Raw genomic sequence first — 22035 nt, 5'->3', positions numbered from 1 at the left:
GTGTGCGTGTGTGTGTGTGTGTACGTGTGGGTGTGTGTGTACGTGCGTACGTGCGTGCGTGCGTGCGTGTGCGCGCGCGCGTGTGTGTATTACCGTACTTGTGAGGACCACAGGTCCCCACAAGTATAGTAGAATTTGAGAAACAGACATTGTGAGGACCAGTTTTTCCTGGTTCTCACAAGAGAAATAACTGTTTTATGGAGAAAAAAACGATTTTAAAAAATACATTTACAATTATAGAAAAAGATTCAAATCGGGGTTTAAGGATTAGGATAAGACATTTAGAGGTTAGGTTGAGGGGGTTGGAATTAAGAGTTGAACATGATCGGACACTTGGTTGCTTGCCAAGTGTCATGCACCGGAAAATAGCTGATCTATAAAGATCTGCTATTTTCCGGCTTTAGGCTTATGGTTAAAAAAAAAGATCTACATTTATTTTAAATGGCGTCGATAAAAGTGCTGCCCTAAAATGTTGATGTCCTCACAAGTGCAGTAACACAAACGTGTGTGTGCGTGTGTGTGTGTGTGTGTGTGTGTGTGTGTGTGTGTGTGTGTGTGTGTGTGTGTGTGTGTGTGTGTGTGTGTGTGTGTGTGTGTGTGTGTGTGTGTGTGTGTGTCTGTGCGTGTGTGCGTGCGTGCGTGCGTGTGTGTGTGTGTGTGTGTGTGTGTCTGTGCGTGTGTGTGTGTGTGTGTGTGTGTGTGTGTGTGTGTGTGTGTGTGTGTGTGTGTGTGTGTGTGTGTGTGTGTGTGTGTGTGTGTGTGTGCGTGCGTGCGTGTGCGTGCGTGTGGAGGCGGTGTTGTGTTGAGTAGTAGCGAGGTCGGAGCGAGTTGACAGGAGCGATCCTGACCCCTGTTGTCTGCTAAATGTGTAAAGAGCAGCCAGATGTCACGCGCTACGGTCGTCTGTAATATCCCCAACGCTGAAAAAAACAGAGTAAAGTCAATAGCCTGGATAACAGAGTGTGAAGTGCATGCAGTGCAGGATGGATGTGTGTGTGTGCCCCATGCTACTATACCAGAGATACACTATATGCTACCAGACCACTGCTTCTTAAAGTGTGGGGTGGGGGGGTCCAGGGGGACCCCAGCAAAAGTAGTTAATGCAGCGAACCACAATGATTTTGACCTCTTTATCCATGTATACAGTACGTTGGCTGTTCAAAAATAGCAGATGTACAAGCTCACACCGTTCAAAACTGCTATTTTTGAACATTTTTTAAACATCTCGAAAATGCTGAATAATTTTGCATTTGTTTTTACATAAATATTGTCTTCTGGGGGGGTCCCTGCCACAAAAGGTTTTCCGATGCGGGACCGTGGCCAAATACATATCATTTTGTTGGTCCTTGGCACGAGAAAGTTTGAGAATCAATGCACTAGACCACTGGTTCTCATTATCATGTCAAGGAACACCCCCAAATGTATATGTACTTGACCACCGCGGACCCCCCGTATCTAGTGCCAGGGACCCCCTACCCCCAATACACACATTTTGTGTTGTTAAAAATTATATTCTGGTCCAAGTGTGGGTGTATCAGGAATTGTGGGGCATGGATATGCTACTGCATACCTCTTTTCAGATATAAAATAAACAAATAAACAAATAAGTATTCAAATAAATACATAAATAAGAAGTGTCTTTTATCAAAAATGTGCTGAAAATAATACACAAACAAATAAACAAAACAGCAAGGCGCTGAGACACCCCCACTTGCTAAGTTCCTCTGGATAAGAGCATCAACATTAAATCAACATGTCGTGTTGGCGACACATTGTGACCTTGCAGGGCGGTAATTCTTCACAGAACGTTTTGCCCATATATTATGACATGTCCCAGAACAAAGGGACGCTTAGCACTCAGTGTGGTTTAATAGGGGCCGTTATAGTGGTTACATAAAAACCATGATTAGCGCAGTTGTTCTGCGATGTGTTTCATTGATTCCCACGTGTGGGTTGACGGTTACGTAGTGACAAGGAAAACTGTCTCGCCGTAAAATGTATTCTAATCACTATCAGTGGTGGAAAGTAACTAAGTACATTTACTCAAGTACTGAAGGTCTACTTAAGTACTATTTTGAGGTATTTTTGCTTTATACTGTAGTAGTTCCAATTTTCCATAATTTTACTACTCCACTACAGTACATCTCAAAGGCAAATATTGTACTTTTACTCCACTGTAATTATTTGAAAACTAGTTACTTTGTAGATTTTGATAATTATTACAAAACCACTCAGACCTACAGTATATGCTTTGGCAATTTGAAAATAGCAGATCTACAAGCTTGTGAGCTTGTAGATCTGCTATTTTCAAAGGCTTTTTATACATGTCATACATTTGAAAACTTGTGAAATGGGATATTCTGCATAATGAGTACTTTTACTTTTGGTACTATAGGGCGTTGATACTTTCACTTACTGTAAGTGAGTACTTCTTCCATTACTGATCCCAGTATACTGAAGCATAGCCCCCCCGGTCAAAATAAACCATCGTCTCTGTCTTTGATTCACACTGCTGTTCATTTGATTGAAGAGCTGCAGCAGCAGCACTAGACTAGAGGATGGAGAGAAAAAAAGGTCCCTGGTCACTGCAGCCCTTTGACTCTCTCTCTCTCTCTCACTGATACTGTCTGCATGTCGCACGGCCACGTCACTCCACCGAAAGCCACTGGTTTTCTGCAGAAGTAGTTCTCAACCTTTTCAGGCCGTGACCCCCCAAAATTATCCTATTCCCCCTGACAAACACTCGGAATTGTAGGAGGTGAGGCGTTAGTTTGACTCGGTTCCACAGATACATTTTGTGAAAATATAGATCTAGATCGGCTATTTTCAAAATGTTTGGGCCTTTCTTATTATTTGACATATTTGGAAATTGTCTGTGCCAGGGACCCCCCCAGAAGAGAAGACTTTTGACTAGAGCACATGTTGACTAGAGGCGATATGACTTATGATTAACTCGTCAGCTGAAGCGGACTTCGCGACACTCGGCGCGGCGAAACTCGTGGCTCAAGTCCGCTTCAGACGGCGCGCCTCTGCCGTTTTAACAGCTTTTTTAGTGGCCACCCTTACGTCTTGGGTTTAGTAACGGCACTTCAGCATCCCTGGAGTGCGGAAGTGCCCGGGACGACAACGTTTGCCTGGAAGGGTACCCACCTCCAGCCAAACGTTTGACGTTTGGTCACATTTGTCCCAAGAAGTCACAATAAAGTATGCATTTTGGGGAGTGAGAGTGTGTTGGTTGTTGTTGTTTTTTGGAGTGGTCAGAATGATCCATCTGGCTTCATGAAGCTTCCTCTCCTCTCCTCTCCTCTCCTCTCCTCTGGTTCGGTCATCGTGCAAAAAGCTAATTTGTCCTCCAGCTAAAGCTTCCTGATAACAAAAGCAGCCTATTAGAGATAAGCTCCTGGCCTCTCGGAGCTCTTGCTGCAGTGCCCACCATGCCCCCCCCCCCCCCCCCCCCCCCACCACCACCACCACCTCCAACACGTTGCATCGTGTCCCCATATCTTTCAGTTCCTCCGCTGCTCTCCTCCCCTCTTCTGTCTTAGCTCCACCCCCTCCTGTCTTAACTCCACCCCTCTCTCCGTGCTCTATTTTTTTATATATATATCATTGCTGTCGGGGAGAAACCTCCTATCTCCGTATTTGTTTTCGTAAATTAACGCTCGACTTGATCATGGTACAGAGGCACGCAGAAGCATCTCACGTTTTGAGCTTGTAGATCTACTTTAGCTATTTTTTATTTTATTTGAATCCTCTCGCTGTCTCTCCCTCCCTCCCCCCCTCATTCCCCTCCTATCTCTCCGTGTCTCTCTCTCTCTCTCTCCCTCGCTGTCTCTCTGTGTGTCTCTCTGTCTCTTTCTCCACGGTTGCGGCAGTGCAAAGAGAGAGAGTGAGGTCCTCAGTATATTGTGGAGAGAGAGAGAGAGAGTGAGGTCCTCAGTATATTGTGGAGAGAGAGAGAGAGAGTGAGGTCCTCAGTATATTGTGGAGAGAGAGAGAGAGAGTGAGGTCCTCAGTATATTGTGGAGAGAGAGAGAGAGAGTGAGGTCCTCAGTATATTGGCAGTGCAGAGAGAGAGAGAGAGAGAGAGAGAGTGAGGTCCTCAGTATATTGGCGTGGATTTGGAGGTCAAGTATCCTTGCTGTCCGCTGGGTATTGAGGTGGTCCGGCGGCTCAGTAGCCATGCAGCGGTGCAATGAGCTGTGCAGGTGCACTGAGAGAGAAGCTTCAGGACACGCTGGGCACTGAAACATTGATGCCAGTGGGTGGGTGGCGTGTTGCAGCGCGGTGCGGTGCGCGCACACTGCTGCTCTGTAGAGAGAGAGAGAGAGACCAGTCTTCTTCTCTCTGCCTCCTGTTTATGCCCGATTTATACTCGGTCGAGGAGCAGCCTGTGTCACGCACCGAAAATAGCCGATCTGCAAGCTCACGACGCGTCACCGCGTGTGACGAGTTGTGAGCTTGCAGATCGGCTATTTTTGCTGGGATACGACGCAGGTGAGCAAACTAAGTGTAAAAAAGGCTATAGGGCAGTGTTGATTTTGACAACAAACTGTGATTTAGTTTTAGTCTTAGTCTTTTGAATAAAATTGCATTTAGTTTTTGTCATATTTTAGTCATCTGAAATGTTTTAGTTTTTGTCTAGTTTTAGTCGACTAAATCTACAGTTGAGACTAAAATTTATTTTGGCGGTGCCTTGATGGTGTCGTAATGGCTGATTTTACACTACACGTTGCATGCTGAAAATAGCCGATCTACAAGCTCACAACGCGTCGCAGCGCGACGCGTTGTGAGCTTGTAGATCTGCTATTTTCAGAGTGCAACACCGGAGCGCAACCAAACATAAAATGACTTGTCTTTTAGTTCTACTGGATCTCTTCTCCACTAGTCCCTCACTAACATTTAGTTTTTTATTTATTGACGAAATTATATATTTAGTCTTAGTCATCGTAGCTTAGTTTTTATTTAGTTTTTGTCAGTGAAAAAAGTCATAGTTTTAGTCGACAAAATCAACACTGGTATAGGATGACACATGCTACAACTGAAAACATGTCTGGTTTGTGGCATGCTTGTTGGCCGCGTGGAGATAACGCAAACCATGTGATGCAAACCGTGCGACGGTTCTATGCCTGGACACGCGCTGCGGCTACTGCCCTTCAGTCACATACATGTGCCTGTATCCTAAGGGGCCGTGTTAGTTCATGTTTTTAATTGTTTACAATGTGAACGTCTATTTCGCATGTCTGGTGTTTTCATCTGGGTGCCAGGCAGGACGCACGCACACACCATAGCGCTTGGAAGCGCATAGAAGCTAAAAAATATGAATAAGCATGTTAAATATATAAGCATGTCATCGTGTGGAGGTATAGGCTATTCAGGAAATGAGTCTCCTTTCTCAGAAGTGTGGCGAAACTGTCTTTACGGAATATACTATTATGTATAGTGAAGCGCCATTGCTACAGCATGCTAGTTAAGGGGTTGATTGCTAAGTGTCTTGCTCAGTGGCAACTCAACGGTATCCGGAACCCTCACCCCAATTCACGCTCGCCCCCCATTTTGTGAGTGGATCGCTTGCCCCCAGTGGCGGAACACTCGCCCCGCCGGTGCGGAATGTTCACCCCACATCAAGATAGGAGGTATAGGCAAACAAAAATGTTTCGATGACGGAGACACGCCGTCTGAAGCAGACTGGAGCCACGAAAGGCACCGGCGAGCGAGTCACCATGCCGAACATGGCAAAGTCCCACTATAGCCGATTCAGCGCCGTTTGAGTTACAGTATGTCCCGATAGCCCCCAATAGTCTCGGTTCCCCCGAGACTAGAAACGTGGCCGAGTAGGTTCTGGTGGCCAGCAGTGGGTCTGACCGTGCCAAGGTCGCCGGATTTGACCCGAGGCGAGCGTGTTTTGGGGTGACCGTTCTTGTATTAATCTCAGCCATAGTATACTGTGGGCCTGAGGGAAACCGGTACCGAGAGTCCCCTTTCTTCCCAGCTCCCAGGAACCACCACCACCAACCCGTAAATATACCGCCTTAAATAATGAATTCAGGGTGGGTTGACAGCAAAGTAAACAAAAGGAACTGAATATGACCTAGCAAATTAAATAAACCCAAGTACAAAAACTAACGTAACTACTAGAGGGAAAAGCTGGTCAAACACAAATGTTACCCCACCCCTTCCAAACAGCTGTTAAATAAATGAATGATTACAACATTACATGAATCAGAAAGCAGTCCCAAGAGCTGCACACACATCCAAAAATAATTCCAAGCAGGGCTGTATAAAAAGTAGAAAAAAGTAGAACAAAAGGAAAAGAATATCCACACACAGTCTTAAAAGGTAGGGTAAGTGATATTTTTTGGTTAAAACTAAAGTTTTTTTGTTAAAAGGTTAAAGCACTATATTCAGTAGTAATCATTGCTATAGAGTGTTTGTTCAGTAACAGGAGTCTCCCCTTCTCTCCAGATCTTTAATAAACAGAAAATACATTTTTAGGTGAGAGAGAGAGAGAGAGAGAGAGAGAGAGAGAGAGAGAGAGAGAGAGAGAGAGAGAGAGAGAGAGAGAGAGAGAGAGAGGAAAGCCCACTGGAGATCTGGGGAAAGCCGGCCTCTTTTAACCACTTAAACCCCGGCATCCGTATTGTGGGGAGCAGCATTCGCTCTTTTTGGCGGAAACCTTCCCCACATTAACAGAAAAGAGAAAATACACTAGAGAGGCCTGAAGGCTGCAGAACCAATGAGATCCCTGGAACAACTGAAACACACATCATCCACTCATTCATCAGCCAAACACACCTGCATCCCATCACACGCACGCACACACGCAGCCCTCCCCCAGACCAGCCTGATCTCCAGAGAAAGGAAAAGAAGGAGGAGGTCCGCAACACTGTTTCAAGCTCCAAGAAACTCTATTTTTTAATACATTATATCACCATTTATGACTTTTAACTGTTCTTATTGTTGTTTTTTCACAAATGTATTGACTGGCTATTAGTGTCTAATATGTTTAATCAAATGTGAAAAGTCTATTCTCTGCCATGCATTGAACACTCCCCAGAGGGGTGTAGACAAGTGTTTTTGCCCCTGGGATTGGAGAAGGGTGTTTCTTTGCTCCTCCTGACTCCCAGGTGTTGTACATTTTCATTAGTGAATGTTTGTGTATATATATGATGCTTTTGTCTGTCATTGTAATATAAATTTTGCCTGATGAAGACCTAAAGGGTCGAAACGTTGCATTATTAAAAAATAGAGTTTCTTGGAGCTTGAAACAGTGTTGCGGACCTCCTCCTTCTTTTCCTTGATCACTCCTTGATGTCCAGCACCTGGCCTAAATACAGGCGTGGGATGTGCACACAACCTTCTCTTTGAACTGATCTCCAGAGAAAACATTGTCATGGTACGTTTTGCAGAAACGGACAGTGAGAACATATTTTTTCCCAAAAACGTTGCATGTGAACGTGGTGCGCAGATGAGAACCATGTATGGTCAATCGGCAATTTTACGTTGCATACTAACAAACCCTAAACCTAACCCTAACCCTAAACCTAAAACTAACCCCTAAACCTAACCCTAACCCCTAAACCATTCCCTAAACCTAAAACTAACCCCTAAACCTAACCCTAAACCCTAACCCTAACCCTAAAACTAACCCCTAAACCTACAGTAACCCCTAAACCAAAACGTTGAAATGCAACGCAAATGTAAAAATGTGAAAAAGTAACGTTTTTTGGTCCAAAAACGTTGTCATTGGACGATTCTGGAGAAACGATCAATGACAACGTTTTCTTCTGGCGATAGCGTTGCCCATACACACACGCACGCACACACGCACGCATGCACACATACGCACACTCACACGCACACACACACACACACACATGTCCACAGACCTACACAGAGTCACAAAGAAGATTAAAGTCCCCGTCCCATGGTGCGGTTTCAAATCATCAGCAAATTTCATTTCCGTTCAATAAATGTACATGTCAAGTTTTTCGCCCTTAAAAAAGAACGTCCCTAAAGGAGATATACAACCTATTTCTTTGCTCTATTTTTGCCCTCATTCAGTATTCCATATCGTTGCTGTCGGGCAGAAACCTCCTGAGTGACGTCCATATTTCAACTTTTTGTGTTTTCTTTTGTAAATTAAGGCCCTTACAGGCCCTACTTCGTTATACAATAGTAGAATAGAATAGAATAGAATAGAAACATTTGATTGGCATCAATAAAATACAACAATGATAAAAAACACAGAAGTGGATCAAATCACACACAAAAAGCCGAAGCTTGTTTCTATTGTAATACATAGGTTCTTGTTTTACATTTCCTGAAAAGTAATGGTGTTGGACATACACCGTTACTCCTCTTTCATCATACAAGAGTGTCACATAAAAGTAGTGAAAATAGCAGATTTTTTAAATAATTATTAAAAAAGGAACGGTTTTGGTTTCCACCCAACAGCAACAATTTATGTTTGATCTACCAGAATGTGGGCATTATCCACAGAGAAGATCCACCTACAGTCTCACAAATGGGTGAACATTGCTGTTTTTGATCAGAAATTGTCTGCATGCGGAAACGCTGCTAATTATGATACGTTACTGTGCCTGTCTAATACAAGTCCCTAAAGTAGTAGTGTAAAGCCCCATCACTGTGTATTTGTATATATATATATATATTTTATTATTGTCATTCTGTTCTATTTTTAAATATTCTTGCTTTAATATCGTTCCCTACTGATGTTGAATACACTTATTGTAAGTCGCTTTGGATAAAAGCTTCTGCTAAATGACTGTACTGTAATATATTTTTCGTTATGTAGCAAAATCTGCGGGTCCTAACAACATTTCGCTGCTTGTACCCGTATAACGTCTCTGTCGGGGTGGAAACCTAGTCAGGATTCCAATTCAAAAACAGCAAAAGTAGCAGATCTACAAGCTCAAAAACATGTCGCGTCGCACCGCGTTTCAAGCTTGCGGATCTGTACTTTTTGATGCTATTGTGTGACGCTTTGTATGATCAAGTAGGGCGTTAAATTTACGAAAAAAATACCAAAGGTTAGAATATGGAGATAAGAGGTCTCTGCCCGACAGCAAAGATATTTATGTCAGTGACAAATTAATCTCTTGAATCTCTTGAATCTTGAATCGCATAAGCCAGACGATAAGATATCTCCGCCTACCAATCATCTGGATGCATTTCAGGCACCAGTGTGCCTTCAAATGCATCCAATGTGTGTGAAATAGGGCTCCGAGAGCTCATCCATCAACTTGACAACAAGGATTGTAATAATAATGCATTGATTTTTCAATATGTCACTTGTGTATACACACAACTCATCTTGGTATCTCAGCCGTGAGAGATGGAAAGCGTAATTGGTTGTTTAGTGATTGGATCATGATGGAAGCAATGGGCGTCATATTGGAACAGCTTGGTTTAAGCTGTGCGTTAACCCATTCAATCCGGGAAGGCGTCTGTGTCCTTTTAAGATTTCTTTGGCTATCCAAAAATAGCAGATATATCAGCTTATAGTGAGCGCCACGCTATGAGCTTGTAGATCTGCAACTTTTGCGAAATTGTGCAAATTTGTGCAATCTTTCAATATATGTTTTTATAGCGAACATTTGTAACTCAAATCTTTGCTTCTGGGGGTCCCTGGAACTAAATATTTTCAGATGGGGGTCCGTGGCCAAATACATATAATTTTGGAGGTCCTTGACATGAAAAAACGTTTGAGAACCACTGATAAAACTGATAGCAACATAGCAACAGTTAAAAAAAAAAAACGGTTAGGATTTGAAAGACATTTGTAGAATTTGTAGCAAAGATTTGAGTTATAAATGTTCGCTTAAAAATATATATATATATTCAAAGATTTACACAAATGTTCAAGATTAAAAAATAAAAAAAATCATATATACAAGCTCATAGCACGGCTATCGGTGCCACGCCATGAGCTTTTGTATCTGTATCTGGTATTTTTTGGAATACCCAAAGAAATCTAAAAATGACACAGATGCGTTCCCGGTCTTAATGGGTTAAAACCAGTGGTTCTCAACCTTTTGTGGATCAGGGCCCACTTGAAAATGTCAAAAACATTAGCTCCAATGTAGCAGTATCACAATAAAAACTCTCTTTTCAAGGTTTAAAAAAATACATACCATGACTTTTTTTTTTTTTACTTAATTTTAAAGAAATCATTTTGTACTAGTGCATTGGTTCTCAAAGTGGGGTCCGGGGACCCCCAGGGGTCCTTGAGGGGGTTCCAGGAGGTCCCCGGCAAAATGTGTTAATTCAGCGTCACAATAATCTTAACCCCTTTATCCATATTTGTTAGGTTGGCTATTCAAAAATATAGCAGATATACAAGCCATCTGGGGGTCCTTGACTTGACCGAAAAAGTTTGAGCACCACTGGTCAAGTAAATGTACTTTGTTAGTGTCCACCACTGCTGACTGTACAATACTCTCTCTTCACAGAACCAGTGGAAACCTAAGAGAACATAATGAGAAAGAGACCTGTCCATCTGTCCCTCTGTTTGTCTACATCGCTCCATCACTCCATCTTTCTCACAATCCATCCGTCAGTCCGTCAGTCCGTCCATCTGTCTGTCTGCAATACTGATGCAAGACCCTATGGGCGGGTAGTTATATCTGTGTGTGTGTGTGTGTGTGTGTGTGTGTGTGTGTGTGTGTGTGTGTGTGTGTGTGTGTGTGTGTGTGTGTGTGTGTGTGTGTGTGTGTGTGTGTGTGTGTGTGTGTGTGTGTGTGTGTGTGTGTGTGTGTGCGTGTGTGTGCGTGCGTGTGTTTGCTCTCCAGCGTTTTAACCAAAAACACACTGTCGGGCAGAAACCTTGAATCTCCATATTTCATATTTTAGCTTTTTCGTAAACGAATGCCCTACTTTGTCATACAAGGGTGTAGGGCAAAAGTAGCTATAATTGCCGGTACCGACCGAATCACGTCGGTACTACCGAGTACCAGTTCATTTAAAAACGAACGGGACTCACTCGCTCAAGTGAAAGTGAAAGTGTAAAAGAGGGGCAATGCTCGGCAAAATGTTGACCTTTTTGGAACGGTAAAAGGAAAGGTAAAGGTACATAAAGTAACGAGTAACACGGCCATTGAAATGTCAGTAGCCTAACTGTAACGGATGCGTTCAAGAGTACTAAAATGTGGTAACGTTAGTTCTTAAGTGAACTGGTACTCGGTAGTACCGACGTGAATCGATTGGTACTACCGACCATTAAAAGTACTGTCTTTGCTACTAAACCCCCCTAACAATGATGAAATTAAGTAACCATTTTCGGTACGTATCGAATTCAAGGTATCGGTTATCGTACCGTATTGGTTCAAATGTGAACGTACAGTATGCTCATCCCTACCGATCTATGTGAAAAAAACTAAAAGGAAACGGGTGTGTCACCTTCTGTGAACCATGGCACTACAGTTATGCACAGAGCCTATTGTGGAAGTTTTAAAAAGCTGACCTCTGGAGGTCAGTATCTTAGTTTTTTAGAAGAACCTGGAATATGTCAGCATGGCCCCACCTCAACACATGGGGTGTCTTTGGAAAGCTCAGGATGTCCTCAGAATGTACAGTTTTTATTTACTCAAATGAGATGCAGATGAGATGCAAGAAAACAACGTCCACCACAGAGGGCAAGGAGGACCATCTGCTTCTCAGGAGCGTGTACAGCAGCACAGTGTAACAAATAAATAAGTAAACAACAGACAAACAAAAACACAACAAAACAGATGGACTAGACCAGGGCAGACACAGGACCAAATGTATTTAGGGAGAGTTCTTAAGCATTGTAGAGTCTGATGGCAGTTGGCATGAATGAGAGTCTGTACCGCTCCATACAGTGTGTTCCATTGTCTGTTCAGTGTCCATTATCATCCTCTCAATTTAACATGTCGTTAAACAATCAAGCGTTAATGAATGTGTGACCAGAGGTGGAATCGCAGAGCCGAGCAGTGTGCATACCAGCAAGGATCCATTAGCTGGGACAGGGGATGGGTATCCATGCCTCTGCTTTTAACCCTTTAAGACCTGGAACGCATCTGTGTCATTTTTTGATTTGAGCTAAAAAGCATTATTTTACACTTTGACGAAAATAGCAGATATACAAGCTCATAGCGTGACACCGAGTGCCGCGCTATGAGCTTGTGTATCTGCTATTTTTTTTTAAACGTGAAAATGTGTCCAAATCTTTGAATATATTATTTTAAAGCAAACTTTTTAAACTGAAATCTTTCCTTCCACGACCCCCTGGAACAAAATATTTTGAGATGGGGATCCGTGGCCAAATACATATAATTCTGGGGGTCCTTGACATGAAAAGGATTGAGCACCACTGATAAAGAAACATACATTTTTTAGAAAACTGTTGGGATTTAGGAGACATGTAGAATCGGCTTCAGGTGAATAATGTAATGGTAAAAAACACATTAACCCTGGTGTGCCTATGTTGAACAAATGTAAAACATTATAATAAGAATTGCCACCTCGATGCCGTGGAAACCAGGGTATTAACCAAGTTAATAGCAATATGGCCGCCGTGTGAAATGGTCTATTGTCCAAATCTATCAAGAGTTTTTCTTTTCTTTTTTTATAGCGAAAGTAGCACATTTTTGTACAAAGTAGGCTATATAGGGCTTAAGTGGTTAAGAAAATGTCCCCCAACCCCCTCTTTTTATGTAATATGGCCTCAGTGCCAGTGGTCTAGAACATATTGACACTTATATCGATATGAATATGAATCCACAGACATATAGTGACATAATGATCCTATACTAACACTGACATGATGGCACGGCAGCAACAAGGTCACACTGACCATCATAGTTCAATAGCACCGGACAATACAGAGTGAAAATGTGTACAAATGGGGTCTATTTGGTTCCATTGTGCACACCCTCTGAGTTAAATTAACCCTGTGGATTTCACTGTGTGCATTATTATCACTGTGCAAAATATACAATCAGATATATCTGTGTTCCAGTATGAATTGATTTTCTCTGTTGTCGTGTGTCACGCTCAGTGGTGGAAAAAGTACTCAAATGTTTTACTTAAGTAAAAGTATCAATACTGCTATGTACAGTAGAAGTAGTCTCTTTCAAGTAAAAGTCCGGAATTCAAGATTTACTTGAGTAAAAGTACAAAAGTATTGGTATCAAAATGTACTAATATTAAAAACAACAGCATTGAGCCAAAGCGTGGTACACACTCAATAAACATGCTAAAATAAGATTTAAAAAACGGATTCAAACAATACAAAGGGTAAAAAAAAAACATAAGAAAATGATAAAACGGTTAAAATAAATACAATTTAATTATTACATATATTAATTGAGTGCCATTAACGTGTTTCACGTGTTTTTACCGCTATGGCGCTGGGTGCTAATGACGTGTTTGACGTGTTTTTGAAAAAATAGTAAAAACATGTTTTTTTTTATAAACATGTTCAGAACCCAAGATATCATCATCTAAAGATTTGCAGCTCCATCCACTCCTTGTTTAACGTAGAACTGAAAAAGGCTGTATCTCGCTTCCTAAGCACTTTTTTTTTTACTTTAAAAAAAACTCTTTCTATATGATTCTGGCAATTCTGGCACTCAATGAGTTAAAACAGGTAAAAAAAATAAAGATTTCAGCTTTAACCACCTAAACCCCAGCATCCTTATTGTGGGGAAAGCTTTCGCGGAAAATAACCGATCGATCGGCTATTTTCAAGCAAAAGCTTTCCCCACAATAACAGAAAACAGAAAAGACCCTAGTATACAGCCCTGAGGGACTCCAGTCAACCGCATAGGGTTTAAGTGGGTAATGTGATGTTGTGTGCAGTAAACGCTGAGTTTGTGTCTCTCTCTCTCTCTCTCTGTTGTTTTAGGGGTGAAGAGAGGAGTGTGTTCCCAGATCAACCACTTCCCAGAGGACGCTGACTTTGACCACGACGGAGCAGAATACGTTCTACGTGAGTGAAACGCCGCACGATGGAGACGTTATTGTTGTTCATGTATTCATGGAGAACGAAAGAAAGAAAATCTATTGTTATTTTAGGGCAGTGGTTTTCAACCTTTTTCATGCCAGGGACCCCTAAATTGATATACATTTGACCGCGGACCACACCATCTGAAAATGTTTGGTGCCAGGGACCCCCAGAAGCAAAGATTTGAGTTAAAAATGTTCTCTTTGGAAAAAATGTTATATTCAAAGATCTGGACACATTTTCAAGATTTTTCAAAAATAGCAGATCTACAAGCTCGTAGCGCGGCACTCGGTGCCGCGCTATGAGCTTGTAGATCTGCTATTTTTGAATAGCCAAAGCTAAGTGGTTAAAATTATTCTGAGGCTATGTTAACTAATTTAGCTGGGGACCCCCTGGTAGCCCCCCCAAGGACCACTGGTGGTCCCCGGTCCACTGGTTGAAAACCACTGTTTTAGGGAGAGGAGAGGAGAGGACGGACTGGCATGGTCGGATGTAGCACATTCCTCAACAGATTGTGTGAGCATCATGTGAATTAAACATGCTGCTTTGTGCATATTGAAGACAGTGGAGACGGGAGCTGCCCTAGTTGAAGCTCAGGCTTCATTTAGACTTCACTGCATGAACTGTGTCAGTGTCACTCCACCAAAAAACATGACGTCTTTTCAACCCAAAAGACGAACGAACACTATTTTTGTTGGGTGATGGGGGGGGGCATGTGTGTCCGTCCGGTGGCCCTGCGGTGATATGTCCCTGCTCTGTTCATACGTTGTGGTACACTACACACGTGTGGCTGTGTGTGTGTGTGTGTGTGTGTGTGTGTGTGTGTGTGTGCATGCAGTACGTATATACGTCAAGGACAACACTGTGCATGCGTGCCATGATGTTGCTGAGGCATTTGGGTGGCATTTAAGTGGCATTTCCCTCCTGTGGCCGAGCTGTCCTAGATGAGAGGAGGTAGCCTAGTGTTAAGGGTGGAAGCGTCTGTTTATGTGTGGGCGTGTGCATGTGCGTGTCTGCGTGTGCATGTGCGTGTGCACGTCTGTACGCGCGCGCTTGTGTGTGTGTGTGCACGCGCAGTGATGTAAAGTAACTACATTTACAATGTAGTTACAAGTACATTTACCTAAGTAATGTACTTAAGTACAATTTGGAGGTATTTGTACTTTACTTGAGTATTTCAAATTTCCAATACTTTACTTCTACTCCACTACATATATTGTATAAATAAATATTGTACTTTTACTCCACCACATTTATTTGAAAACTTGAGTTAATAGTTGCCAATACTTTTGTACTTTTACGCAAGTATATTTTGAATTCCGGACTTTTAGAGTTTTTCTTTATTGCAGTATTGTTACTTTTACTTAAGTAAAAAATGTGAGTACTTTTTCCACCACTGTGTGTGCGTGTGTTTGTGTGCGTGTGCGCGTGCATGTGCGTGTGAGAGTGTGATTGGCAAACCTCCTGCAGCTATCATGAGAAGCCAATCAGTCATGTGCCTGACATGGAGTAATTACTTTTTATCACACAGCGCTGTGTGTACATTTTAATATTACACTTCTGCTCAGAGAGCCAGTTGATATCGTCGCCGTCTGGCAATAACCTCCTATCTCCATATTCTAACTGTTTGTGTTTTCTCCTAAATTAACGGCCTGCTTGAACACACCACAGCGTCACACACGAAAGCACCAAAAGCAGCAGATCCACAACGCGGCGCGTTTCGAGCTTGTAGATCTGCTGCTTTTGCTGTTTTGGAATTTGAATCTTCAAAAGTAACAACAGTGTTTGACACATTATGAGGTTTCCACCCGACAGAGACAGTATACTTTATTTATTGCTATATCAATCAAGGTCACTAGACATTTGGCTCAATGTGTTCAAGAAAAAACTCAGAATGAGGCATTAGGTATGAATTTCATCCCCACTATAATCCTACACAGTAATTAAATACAGAAATCTGTTTTTGTTAAATAGCTCTAGATTCCCAATCATTGCTATAGATCAGGGGTCTTCAATGTTTTTCAGGCCAAGGACCCCTTAGTTGAGAGATAGATGATGCAGGGACCCCCACTACATAAGAATTGTGTTGCACATTCCATTTCTTTCATATGTTCCATAGATAGCTTCATAGTGACATGATACTGACCATGATACTGACCATGATACTGACATATTAGCACTATCATCATGGTTGTGATGTTTTTTTGTTTGTTTGTTTGTTTACACATTATCTTTTCTATTAATGTTGGGTTAGTTTTAATGTGCAGTTTGCTTGGTAGACTCGACCTTTGGCTTTGTACTTGGTCTGCTCTTTTTCCCCTCTACACCAAACATCTTTAACAATCTACAAGCTGGGCTATTTTCAGGGGAATGTTCCCCTGAGGAACACATGCTAGGCATCAAGTGGTCAATGTAGAAAATGAAATTTAAAAAGTTCCTATCACACCTAAAAATGCATTTTCTGTTTACCAATGAGCTGGAGAGACAGGGAGACTCCTGTTACTGAACAAACACTCTATAGCAATGATTACTATCAGAATATAGACGAGAGCATTAACCTTTTAACAATACCTTTTGTTTTAACCAAAAATATATTTTACAGCACCTTTAATTAACCTTTTCTCAGAATTTCAGTTGTCAAAATGTCCAGGCCCTTATGGTGTTTGTTTACTTTGAACTGCAGTTTATATCACTTTCCTCTTCTACCCCGGATTGGGGGGTAGAACTGCTGACATTCTTTTTTCAAATTGAGCTAATAGAGCCTGCCTGCTTGCTCAGGGGATAAATTGAATCTTGACCATCAGGTCAAAATACGTGTCAGAACCTGTGTCTAGGTGAGACATGACCTTTGACACGATCTAAATGTCTCACTAGAAGAGCAGGGAGACCAAATACAACCACCCCAATTGTATAAGCATACTCTACCATACAGATTGGACAAAATTACATTTTATTAATTTAAAAAAAAGCTATATAGTGCAGCTTTGACCATATGAACCCCAGCATCGCCATTCCGGTGGGGGAACGTTTTGCCAAAAATAGCAGATCAGAAAAAACGATTTTTAGCAGCCTCTGCTGGTCATTACCGTCAGTGCAGGCCGTTCGTTTATTACTGCGTTACCCAGAATTCCATTCGTTTTCACCGGAAGACGGAAGCGTTTCAAAAAGCGTTCTTTTAATTGTTTTATACGATCTGTGGATCGTTTCTCTTAGCCAGTGGAGCTTTAGTTACCGTGAGCTGTGTTTTTGCTGTTGTTTTTCGTTCTTCAAATCATACAATCTCTTAAAATCAGCGTGAGTTCCCTTTTTGTTAATAGCGCGGTAGTTCCTGGCCAAACAGGAAACCGGCGAGGTAGTTCCTGGCCAAACAGGAAACCGGTGCATTTCCGCTTCCATTTTCCGGCCAGATGACGTCATTTTCGCGGGAAAGTCAACCCCGACAGCGTTCAATAGAAAATATATAAATAAAAGGCTTTCGGGGGTGAAATTCATGGAGTGGGTGTTGTGAAACATTTGCCACTCACAAAAGATATACAATTTAACTTTAGTTTTATTGAAAAAGTTACCTAGTATTACTTTAACAAGCTCTCAGGCTTGCAAAACGGCGTTGCTTAAATGAGTGGATGTCTCAGAACGTCCTTCAGCTCAATCAATCGACACAAAACTGAGATCCTTATCATGGGACCAGAGAGCATCTCTGAAAAAAAAACATCCATTAAAAAAATCATTCAAGCTTTTGTTACATCCCGTCTTGGATTATATTGCAGTATATTACCACCCGGAGTCGCTCCTCTCTCGGCTCCATTTAATCCAAAATGTGAACGCCAAAAATCTTACAAATTGTCTCTGTCGAAACCGGTGGAAACCTCATATGTCCAAAACTGTTACTTTTCTGGTCTGGATTTACTTTTTTTTTTTTTGCAAAAGTAGCAGATCTACAAGCTCAGAACGCACCGTTTCGCGCCGAATTTCGAGCTTGTAGATGTGCTACTTTTGATGCTTTCGTGTGATGCTGTAGTGCAGAGGTCTTCAACAGGGGGTCCGGGACCCCTAGGGGGACCTCAGTTACTACAGGGGGTCCGCCAAATCTTTGTGTGATAGGATTTGTTTTTTTTTACATTAACCACTTGAACCCTAGCATCCCTTTTCTGTGGAGAACTTTAGCCAAAAATAGCCGATCTACAAGCTCACAACGCCTCGCAGCGCGAGGCGTTGTGAGCTTGTAGATCGGCTATTTTTGGCAAAGAGTTATAGGTGTAGAGGGGAAAAAGAGCAGAAAAGGTTTATCTGAAACACAATGTTATACAATATGGGGGTCCCTGCTTCATCTCTCTCTCAGCTAGGGGGTCCTTGGCCTGAAAAACGTTGAAGACCCCTGCTGTAGTGTGATCAAGTAGGGCGTTAATTTACAGGGAAAAAAACAAAAAGTTAGAATACGGAGATAGGAGGTTTCTGTCCGAAAGCAACGAAATAGTAGAGGTCACACATTACACACAGTGCTGGCCTGATCTTCACTGCATGGTTTGCCCTTTTGAATGTAGAATTGATTTTAAAATCCTTTTTAATCACCCATACAAAGCACTGCTGGCCCCACTTTACAGAACATCTCTGAATGACTGCATCCGCTTAAAACGTGTAAGATCTCCTCCCAGGTCTTCTTACCAAGGCCTCCTGGTTGTCCAATGTCCATGAGACTGGACTAGACACTAACACTCTCTGGAAACATCTCCTGTTACTTTAAAGAGGTGGTGCCATGGTGGTTTTGCACTTTTTCTGTCTTTCATGTGTCTATGAGGTTGATAGAACTTAATTAAGGCCCCTGGTGTTGTTTTTATGGTGTTTTATGTCTTCTCTGACTCTGACTATTTTGAGTTTCTTCCTGGAGGCTGAAACCTTGAGGGTCAAACGTGCCAATAGAGAGACAGCGCTTTAATGACGCAGTAGAAATTATACCCTCCCCCTCATTATCATAACACAACAGGTGTGGGCATGAGGAGGAGGAGCGACTAGGACAGGAGGCGGAGGGACTGGTTCAGGTGGGAGGTGCTAAGGTGAGAACCAGGTATACTTGATGAACTGGAGGCGTGTCCACATAAAAACATAATTTTAACACTTTCTGTACACTTTTTTGAAAAAAATCTTCCTCCTAGTTTAACCATAGTTCCTGATGATCATGTTTTAAGGGGGGGGGGGGATCACTGAAAATCACGGCACCCCGTCTTTAATCCATTAAGACCGGGAACGCATCCGTGTCATTTTATAGAAAAATCGTGGACATTTTGTGCAAATCTTTGAATATATATATATAATATTTTGTTGGTTACATGTCGCCTTTCCGACATGTCGCCTTTCCGACGTTAACGAACCCTATACCTAACCCTAACCCTAACCTTAACCGCACGCGGAAGCCACTAGTCGGAGTGGCGAGATGTCGGAATGGAAGGCGGTTACCTATTTGGTTCATAGACCCCCTCCTGAAAATGTTTTGTGCTAGGGAGTCCAGAATTGAAGATTTATGTTTACAAAAAGATTTTTTTTCAAAAATAGCCGATGTACAAGCGCTGTGAGTTTGTAGATCTGCTATATTTCAATAGCCAACATATACATGGATAAAGACCCCACTTTGAGAACCACGATGGCGTGATCACCAGCCTGTGATAGGTACCACAATCTCCTGCAAAACTACATGTTTTTGCTTTGCCCATCCATCCACAATTATTGGATTCCATTTGGTTCCCCTCACTACCTTCCCTCCCCAGAAGAAGTTTTTGTCAACTTACCGGCTAGAAGATTAATCTTCACCAATCATCTGTTTCTCTCTCTCTCTCACACTGACTGGATAAGAGACCTCATTTATTTTCTTAGATTGGGAAAAAAGAAAAAGAAATCAGACATTCGTTAAGTGGCTCTTCTAATACATTTGGGAAAGTATGGGGTCCGTTCTTTCAATTTGTTCAAAGGATAATTTCCCCGTTCATTGCTGATTGAAACAACATTTGCAGTTTGCGACCAGAGGAGTGTTGTACTGACTGTGAATGTATTATTGCAGGGGTCTTCAACGTTTTCAGGCCAAGGACCCCCTAGCTGAGAGAGAGATGAAGCAGGGACCCCCTCCTATATTGTATAACAGTGTGATTTAGGTTCAACTTTTTTTGTTTACTTGGTCTGCTCTTTTTTCCCTCTACACCAAACACTTCTTTGCCAAAAAATAGCCGATCTACAAGCTCACAACGCCTCGCAGCGCGAGGCGTTGTGAGCTTGTAGATCTGCTATTTTTGGCTAAAGTTCTCCTCAGAAAAGGGATGCTAGGGTTCAGGTGGTCAAGGTAAACCAAAAATCCTATCACACAAAGATTTGGCGGACCCCCTGTAGTAACTCTGAGGACCCGCTAGGGGTCCCGGACCCCCTGTTGAAGACCCCTGTATTATTGACATGCTTTAGATCAGTGGTTCTCAAACTTTTCAGTCCCCCTATTTGAACTGGCAACTGAAAATAGCTGATCTACATGCTCACAACGCGAGACGTTGTGAGCATGTAGATCAGCTATTTTAACAACAGAAGAGAAGTTTTGTGTTAAGAAATTCAAAAAATATTTGAAAGTTTCCAAACATTTTCGAGATTTTATCCAGGTTTTTTTTAAAAGCAGATGTACAAGCCAAAGCTTATAGATCTGCTATTTTTGAATAGCCAACGTGTAAATGGATAAAGTGGCTTTATCCATAAGTGGCTATAATTATTGTGATGATAAATTAACACATTTTGCTGGGGGTCGCCTGGAGTTGAGTACCGAGTATTTCGACATTGCAGTATTGATACTTTTACTTAAGTAAAAGATGTGAGTACTTCTTCCATCACTGGCTACTACCCTGGGTAAATAAATAATGAAGAAAAAAAAAGGAAAAAAAGAAGAAATCCCAGCAGACCCTCTGCACTGTCTTCCCCCCTGCTTGACACTGTGTCTGTCTCCTCCAATCCCGTCTCCCTCCCAGCCTCACCCTGCTGTCCTCCTCTATAAAGGGTGAATGGAGTGAATTAGATTAGATTGCATGTCCTTCATTGTCGGCGAGGGAAATTAATGTTGCTCAGGTCAGTACACTACATGCAAGACAAGACAATACATGTTTTGTGCTTCCCACTTTACTCAAAAACACACAATAATAATAATACACCTAATATTTATTACAAATACTATTAATACATGGCTGGTATTTTCCACAATATGTTCCTTGGTCTTTTTATATATTATTAAAAAAAGAATTGTATTATATATATATTTTTTTGCAGCAAAGTTGCTTACCAGAGAGAAATTACTGTAGCTGCCTCTCAGATACCTTTCTCTGAGCTGTCGTCGCTGTCGGGCAGAAACCTTGTATCTCTACTGTATATTTCAACGTTTTATATTTATCATACATTAATGCCCTACTTCATCATTACAGAGTGTGGCACAAATAGTGAAAATAGACGATCTACAAGCTCACAGCGGGTCGCGATGCGATCATGCCGCGCGTTGTGCGCCCTCTTGCGTTATCACTAAAAATATATTTTTTTAATTGGCGTAGATCTGCGTCAATGGCAGGGAATGTGTTAACAGCGTGTCTCTCCTTGTCTGACAGGGGTGGTCAGGGTTAGTGGGTCAGTGATCACTGTAGTGTTTTAACAGCGTGTCTCCCCTGTCTGACAGGGGTGGTCAGGCTTAGTGGGTCAGTGATCATTGTAGTGTTTTAACAGCGTGTCTCCCCTGTCTGACAGGGGTGGTCAGGCTTAGTGGGTTAGTGATAATTGTAGTGTTTTAACAGTGTGTCTCTCCTGTGTGCGACAGGAGTGGTCAGGGTTAGTGGGTTAGTAGCCTGCCTCAGCCAGTCTGATATCTGGTCTAGAGCGGCGGATTCAAAATCTCTGGAGAAAACATCCGTGGGCTCCTATTGGTTCACCGATCTGTGCGCTCGCCCTCGCCCCGCCCCGCGCCCCTCCTCCTCCCCTAATGTGCAGCATTGAGAGCCCTGACGTCACAACATTTGGAGCGACGCCCACTGCACTCTGGTTGG

General features: G+C 42.3%; 1 protein-coding gene across 1 annotated transcript in view; it reads left to right on the top strand.

The window, feature by feature from the left end:
* Nucleotides 1–22035, top strand: part of cacng8b (calcium channel, voltage-dependent, gamma subunit 8b) — a gene marked incomplete at both ends in the record, with an annotated part of 38594 nt that overhangs the window by 13122 nt on the left and 3437 nt on the right. Inside the window, one exon of the mRNA XM_084049131.1 lies at nt 13892–13975. Within this exon, the coding sequence (XP_083905257.1) occupies nt 13892–13975 (84 nt within the window). The remainder of the gene's footprint in view (nt 1–13891; nt 13976–22035) is intronic.

The sequence above is a fragment of the Gymnoscopelus microlampas genome (assembly GCF_963454915.1).
Source record: "Gymnoscopelus microlampas genome assembly, chromosome: 3".
NCBI classification, from domain to species: Eukaryota; Metazoa; Chordata; class Actinopteri; order Myctophiformes; family Myctophidae; genus Gymnoscopelus; species Gymnoscopelus microlampas.
The sequence above is the reverse complement of the archived record's forward strand: the minus strand, read 5'-3'. Positions and strand labels throughout refer to the sequence as shown.